The 7,942-nt window shown below is 34.2% G+C and overlaps 1 protein-coding gene across 1 annotated transcript; it reads left to right on the forward strand.

The window, feature by feature from the left end:
• On the forward strand, positions 2,827–5,953 carry LOC104779513. The gene is made up of 7 exons (XM_010503881.2): positions 2,827–3,960; positions 4,410–4,649; positions 4,743–4,832; positions 4,922–5,071; positions 5,168–5,292; positions 5,374–5,503; positions 5,594–5,953. Exons 1-7 carry the CDS (start codon positions 3,394–3,396, stop codon positions 5,717–5,719), a joined length of 1,428 nt encoding a protein of 475 aa, XP_010502183.1. The 5' UTR covers positions 2,827–3,393; the 3' UTR covers positions 5,720–5,953.

Raw genomic sequence — 7,942 nt, forward strand, 5'->3', positions numbered from 1 at the left:
CTAACCCGCTTAAAATTACATACATTTTATTTTAATATTTATTTTTGATTTTTAAATTACATATAATTAAATTATTATGTTTTATATCTATATACGTAATTATAAACATTTATATGTTGTTAATATAACTTAAATAAATGTATTTTTCTTACCGTTGTTTATAATTTATAATTTTTTTTATTTTTATAACATATATTTTAATATAATTATATATATATATATATAATATTTTATGTTGTAAACGCCTAAACCGCCTAAAACCGTCTAGGCCCCGATTAAGCGTTCTAGGCGCTAGGCGTTGGGTCACCGCCCAGATACCGCCTAGCACTTTCTTGAACAATGTTTAATAATAAGGATTTTTTTCATTAATGTGATTATATTTGATTTAGCTTACGATTTGATTACACTCATTTCTGTTATCTAACCGACATTAGCCTAATTATTGTGTACCTTTGCGTCATAATGGGAACTTAAATTAGGGTAACCAACAAAAAAAAAAACACTCATGAATGTGTTTTGATTTAAGGGGGAATGCATGTCGTATTGCTCTAATAAAGTTAATTACCATGATTTACGTAAATGTTACAAAATTATTTAATTCGAAGATAAGTAAAAAGCTTAATGCTGAAGTTTAAAAATTAATCACGAAGCAATCGTTACATAATCTTCCCTAATTTTTTAAGTTATCAACAATTTAATTATTGTTGTACACCGAAAGTGGATTTAATCAAGGTGGCAGTAATTACACAACACTAAATCCAAATTACTGTGGAGAGCCACCTGGTCGATGTGATAAATTAGTGACAGCACATACGATTGAAATGATAAAATAAAAATAGTAGGATTGTTGTACTGGTGACTGGTGTGGTGACTTCCCCCACGATAAAGAGTTAAACTGAAAAAGGAAAGTAACTTATTAACTTTGCGAATTAATTAAATCGTTACAACTTACAACTTTACAACCTTAGCAGATGTCGGCAACTTTAGTTTCTATGCGCATGTGTCTATAAACATATTTACAGTGTTAAATTTTAGTTAAACACATACATTATTCTTTAAAGATAAAATACCGAATAATATAAGTTATCGCTATGTACTTTGCCCCTATTTATAATCTAGATTGTCTTCTACAGTTCTATATCCCACAACCAATAATTCAAAACAAAAGATTCTCATTTTTTTTAAGATATGAAATGGGGGCCATGTAGTATCAGGGAACTGTGGTGAATGAGTGGTCAATAATTTAATGAGCACGTTGACAAAAGAATGTAATAGATAGGCCCCCACGGAGAGAATCAATGGGAGAGGCCTTCGATTATACTAAAAATGATGCATATTAAGTTGTTATATATTAGGTATAGATAAGAAGATGCGATTTATATCTTTAGAGTGATGGTTTATTATATCGTATGCGTTTTAATACCTTTGGCTCTTGGCTTAATATGTTTATGTGTGACAAAAAAAAAAAAGTTTGTGTGAGAAAGAGGCTATATCAAAGTGGCGGTTAGCCAAGACATATATGATTTTATTTCAATTCTTGGGGTATTGGCGTATTGCTATCAGTGCATGCCTGCATGGCCGTAACTCGTAAGCTGAATTTGTGTACAAAAACTAGTTATATCTCTAACTTCTTCTTAAAATACTTAATTATTCCATTATAAGTTACTCAATACAGAAAACACGATTTTCTTTTGACGATTTATACCACGTTGACTAACAATTGGATAAGCGAAGTGGCGGGGACAGAAAGAGTAAACACAATTAAGATGAGATTTTGTGTTTCGAATTCAAACTCACGAGTCATAACAAAGATATATAGAATACATCATATTAGGGGATATGGAGATGCGATGTGATAAGAAGATACGGATTTGTCATGCTGCTTTACGTAAATGTTATATACTAATTCATATAGAAATTTTTGATTGAAGATATATAAAAATATTGATAGTGAGGTTTGCAGAATCTAGCCAATAGCTAGTTCAGTGTATTCTGACGGCAAAAAAAAAGAAGAAGCTAGCTTATTAGTGTATTCTTTTGCAGATCTGCTTCTTTTGTCTCTAACATGATATGTATTCTCCAATAAATTTTGAGAATTAAAAATAAATAAGAAACGTTCTGGCCTATAAAAGAGCAAGCAAGAAAACAATCATTATATTTTCTAATATTATAAGTTATATATCAACAAATTTTACTATTATTGTACATCCCAAAGAAGATATAAATCAAAGTGGCCTGGGAGTACACTAATTAAAAAGAAAAAAGAAGAAAAAAAACCCTAGAGATAAAAAAGAATCGTTCGGTTTGATGATGTGATTATATTAGTGCCATGCAGCACATAAAAATAAAATAAGAAAAGTAACTTATCCAACGTTCAAAAAATTTAATCCTTATGTACAAACAACTTACAACGTTAATAATTTAATACATTATTCTCCTTTTATCTGTCGCTACCATGTAGGTGGCAACTTTTATATTATAGTTTATACGAATGTCCATTGTCCATGAACATATTTTACACTTTACAGTGTCAACTCTAGCTATTTATATGTAATATATACCGATTAATCATCTATGTTCACTTTGGCACTTTGCATTGCTTATTTATCTTATTAGTTGCATTTGCCTGTTCACTTGCATAAACCCAAAACGATTCTCTCATTTTTTTCCAAAACTGTGCTCATATCTAGGCCTCCGGATAATCAAAGAGCTAGGCCTTTTTAATAAATAGGCCCATTTGAGTGACGTGATTGTTTTTTATCACTAAGCGAGAGAGTTCGGTTAGGTTATTATTTGATACTTATCATCACCCTCTACTTGGCTGAGAGGGTTTCTGGATAAGTAAGATGCCGTGAAGTCAAAAGTACGAAAGGGGGAAGACTTGAAGAGGTTCCTCTTTGGGTGGGGATGGGACAAAGAAAGATTTGATATTTTAAGGAAGTGAACACTCAAAAAAAAAAAATCACAATTTGCTTGGTTACAACTTGTTTTGCGTGAGGGAGAGAGGCATATCATCATCATCACCAAGTGACCCAACAGGTATTTCGAAGTGGCGGTAACTGGTTTAAGGTGAATCTGTGTGCTTTACCCACTTCGCGTCATTCAAAGCTCTTCTCTCTCTCTCTTTCCAACTTTGATTCCATGGCCATCTCTGTAACGCTTTGATTACTAAAGTCCCTAAATTTCCGATCTTTTCGTCTTTGTCTCCCCTGTTTTGCGAGTTTCTGTTGAGTGTGTGTCAAAACCCTAATTTTGACTTCAGCCCTAATTAGATAGATCCTGGGTTAAAGTGTTTTTTTTTTTTTTTTTTCTGGTTTTACACTCATAAATTTCCGAGCTTTCGGTGTTTGATTTCGCATGAGGATTTGAATAAGCAAGGAAAAAGAGAAAAAGATGTCAGTGGAGAGATCTATTGAAGCTTGGGAAGAGGTTCAACGACATGGGCAAGACTTAGCTGATCGACTTGCTCAAGGTTTTACGGGTTTGATTCAGATAAACCCACCTTCGTTTCCATGGCCGCCGAGTCATCACCATCTTCACAAGGCGAAACTGTTCGATCTCGAGTTCCCAAGTCAACATTTCAGTGTTATTAGGGATTCTAGGTTTGGTATTAGTCAACCCATCAACGGTGTCTCAGCGATTCTCGATATTGGGAATAAGATTGGTCAAGCTGGTGTTGATTTTGGTGCTGGATTGAACGTTATGGTTCAGCAATTCTTTAGGAGGTTGCCTTTGCCTATACCGTTCCTGCACGACGACAATAACAAGCTTGTTGTCCTTGTGGAAAGTGAAAGGAGCCATATGGCTTATGTGAACACAAAAGGTGATTTGGGATTGGCTGCAGAACGGTTGAGGGATTCAGGGTTTTCTAAAACTGATGATACTGCTTCTGTTACTATGTCTGAGGAGGAAGTTGCTGATTCCTACCTAAGAACGGCTGGATTGCTTGGAAAATCGAAGGTACTAGTTTTCAACCGACTTGAGGGTTCTTGTTCTTCTGTGTTTCACCTGAATTTGTTTGTTATAGCAGTCTATAAATAAATGTTTTTCCTTTAAGTTTATAGAAAACGGGTTATAAAGAATGAGGATGTATAGCTTTTAGAAATATAGATGCTGGTTTGATCCTTATCTGGTGAGACTAGAATTAGGCTGTGGTGATGTCACTGTGAATCCGGGAGAAACTAGTGATATTTCGAAGCTAATTAAATATAAACCTACTGGGGACTAGTGATGTTTTGAAGCAAATAATGCAAGCTTGGACACTGTGCTGTGGGTTTTGAGGAGTCTTCTCCTTCTTTTTGGTGCTGTTTAGTGAAGTTACTGCAAGACTGAAAGTTGTTTCTTTATGTTTGTTTTATCTCTCTCTCTGCTTATTGATCTAGTAACTGTATATTTCTCGAGGAATGCAGGGAACAATTGATATGTCATCAAGTTATGACAGTAGGACAAATGGTATGGAACATTCATTGGCAGCCAGAGGAGACCTCTGGAGGGTAGAAGCTTCACATTCGAGTTCTACTGCAAGCGATGGAAATTCGTCTCTCTTTCTTCTCCAGCTTGGACCACTTCTCTTTCTACGTGATTCAACGCTTCTTTTACCGTTACACTTATCAAAACAACACTTGCTCTGGTATGGATATGATAGGAAGGTATGCTTCAAAAAAATTTCCTACTTCAGTTACTTTTTCTCATGTTAGAATTCTATCCTGAATCTCATGTAATTCTGTTAATTGGCGTGACAGAAAGGTATGCATTCACTCTGTCCAGCTATATGGTCAAAGCATCGAAGGTGGCTTATGATGTCAATGCTCTCTCTCAATCCACTAGCTTGTGTAAGCTGATCTTTCCCTTAAAGCTACTGTTATGTTCTCACTTATCTGGAACTGATTCCCTGAACTTGTCGTATTTGTGCTTGGGACAGTCATTTATGGATTTGCAATTCCCAAACGGGCAGTTGACATATGTATCTGGCGAAGGACTGACGATAAGTGGTTTTGTGCCTTTTTGTGGCGGTCTTCTTCAAGCACAGGGCCAATATCCAGGAGACATGAGATTTAGTTACTCTTGTAAGGTTAGATAGAGATAGGAACCCATCATGATCCATGTGGAGCTTATTCTCATAGGAAACTTAATTGTCGTTTTGTAAATATCTTTGTTTGTGGAACAGAATAAATGCGGAACCCGAATCACACCAATGGTACATTGGCCTGACAAATCATTTGCGTTGGATCTTTCTCAACCCTTGGCTTGGCGTAGATCCGGACTACTGATGAAACCGACAATTCAAGTCAGGTAAACAGCTTTTTCTAACCCCATTTCCCTCTCAACTTATAAAGAATTTGTTGAACTTACATAATTCATAAACCGGAGCAGTGTATGTCCCACATTCGGTGGAAGCAATCCGGGGATTAAAGCAGAAGTTATTCACTCGTTGAGGGATGACTTGAATCTGATATGTGGCTACGCGCTCAACGCACATCCTTCAGCATTTGCCTCTGTATCTGTAAGCAAATCTTCTTATTATTTCAGTTCTCTCAAACCTGACTGTTTTTTTTCTCTCTAGTTACTATAACTTCTCTATCGAAAACTGCAGTTGGGTCGGTCGAAATGGAATGGGAACATTGGACGAACGGGAATAGTTGTTAGAGCTGATACTCCACTTGCAAATATTGGCCAGCCTTCTTTCTCTGTCCAGTTTAGTAACGCTTTCGAGTTCTGAATCTTTTCGCAATTATAACATAGAAAGATTACAGTGTACATGTACATATGTTTGAAAAGAGTGCTGTTCCCTTCAGTAACTTTTGTATATGGTAGTTTACTACTCGGTTAACCCACGAGTCTGTGTCTCTGTAAGTCTGGCAGATATTTTCACCACGTTAAAGATTACAGTGTCACATTGCTTGGTTTCTAGCCCTATTGGTTTCAACTTATCGATGATGTTTTTTTTTGTTTTGTTTAAAGTTTTGAAAACAAAGTGTATTAAATTACGTACTTTTATATATATGTCTAGTGGCAAGTGGGTCACTGACACTTACAGTTGGATCGTAGGTCCATAAAGACTAAATGTATCAAAAGTTGGTACACGAAGACATTAACTGCAAACCTAATTAGAACCCGTGTTTTTAATTCTGTTTATTCTAATAATCCAATTTGATGATGTTTTGACCCAAAGGAATTTTAACTACGTACATTTTCTCTGAATTTTTGGGTTAAAATATAAGAGGAAGAAAATGTTCACTGAACGAATTCCAAATGCCGTACATACTATTATAAAATAGTACGAAATACTTTTGTGGACTCGATTCTTTATTGAGAAATTGTTACGTTAGAAATTGACAAAAGGTTCCACTGAAGATATGACCAAAGGTTTGAGAGCTGTTTGACGACTTTTCATAATTGTTAATTATCGAAAACAATGAGTGGTTACTTTTTTTTCTCGTCTCGATTCTAATAAGAGTGGCTTTGACTTGTCTACGACTACGAGATTTATTCAGTCATCGAAGAAGGTTCAATGAACTAATACGGGTATGGTTCGGAACTAATAAGATAAAATATTACGAGATCCAATTAGAAATTTTTTATAAATATAGATTGAAAAGAAAAAACAAAGTCAAGAGAAGGAAACCGAAATTCTATTAAAAAAAATGCTATAATATAAAATACATAAAAACATGTCACGTTCCAAATTAACATGTGATTTCCAGAACAACAACAGTTGACGCAAACAAGTACTCATTGACTGATAATTGTGTTTAGATTTTATGAATATCCTTCTGAATTTTTGTTTCTTGATATCATCTAATCTACGATGTCTGCAGATAATGCCCATTTCGCTTCAAGTTGAAGCCTTCAACTATAGTATTTTTTCTTAATAACTTTTCTTTAATAAAAAAACTACAATAATCTAAGATGAACACCATTCTTCTGTGGTGAAAATATTGACTTGGACGTAGACAAATCATTTAAACAACACCACATTAATATCCCCTAACCACGTACGTCAACGTTCTTCTGTAATCCAAAAGTTAAAAACTCTACCTTAATTCGTATTAGGCTAGTACCTCATCAAATGATTATTGTCATTATTTTCATGCCTATACATCTGCTAGCTAGCAATAACGAAAAGGCAAAAACCAACAAAAATAATGATAACAATAACAATAATGACAAGAAAAATCATATACTTAGGCAATCCACTATGTTAGATATATGGATTTAACCGAAACAATGTTAGATGTATCTATGTTTTTCTACGTGTATACCTTACCTATGACTCTATGAGCCAGAACACACTAATTACGACCGCACGTACTTTATTATTTGTTCGCTAAAAAGAAATCTTAAAGTTTCGTTTATTTTTTCTTAGGCGAAAAAAAAAAAGGAAGAAAAAGTTGTATGTCTCCATCGTGGAACTTGCTACGTTAATTATTAGTATTTCGCTTCTTGCAGGTGTGTGGGTCGAAGACTCTACCCTTTATAATTTAATTATCTATCCTTTTATCAGGCGTAAACCCATTATGAGAGTTATAATTATCTATCCTTTTGTACCAATAATCTCATAATTGGATGAATAGTAAATAGCTCAACTATTCATTTTTAAAGTTTTGAAAAAACCAAATCCATTTTTTCTTTCTTTCAAATCACCTATTGACTAGTCATTTTGCTTTTTTAATATTTTCATCCTAATTAAGTCGTCGGTAGAAATCAAAGATAATATAAATATACATCAAAGAAAATAATAAAAATTATCTTAAATAAAGAAGAATCAAAACGAATTATTTTTTGATGTGTACAACAAACTCGCTGGCTCCATCTTTGTTTTTCCACACAACCTGACCCACACTATGTTTTATGCAAGTAGCACATTTTAAATCCCTATCCTATTTGATTTAATTGATTATTAAAAAACGATAGAAAAGGCCAAAAAAAAAAAAAAAAAAAA

Source organism: Camelina sativa, chromosome 1, assembly GCF_000633955.1.
Source record: "Camelina sativa cultivar DH55 chromosome 1, Cs, whole genome shotgun sequence".
NCBI classification, from domain to species: Eukaryota; Viridiplantae; Streptophyta; class Magnoliopsida; order Brassicales; family Brassicaceae; genus Camelina; species Camelina sativa.

What these genes read in the sequence shown, in the direction of transcription:
- LOC104779513 (XM_010503881.2), top strand. Translation starts at nt 3,394, where the DNA reads ATGTCAGTGGAGAGATCTATTGAAGCTTGGGAAGAGGTTCAACGACAT. An exon ending in GATTTAGTTACTCTTGTAAG is followed by an intron (nt 5,072 to 5,167) that starts GTTAGATAGAGA and finishes TTTGTGGAACAG; the next exon opens with AATAAATGCGGAACCCGAAT. An exon ending in CAGCATTTGCCTCTGTATCT is followed by an intron (nt 5,504 to 5,593) that starts GTAAGCAAATCT and finishes CGAAAACTGCAG; the next exon opens with TTGGGTCGGTCGAAATGGAA.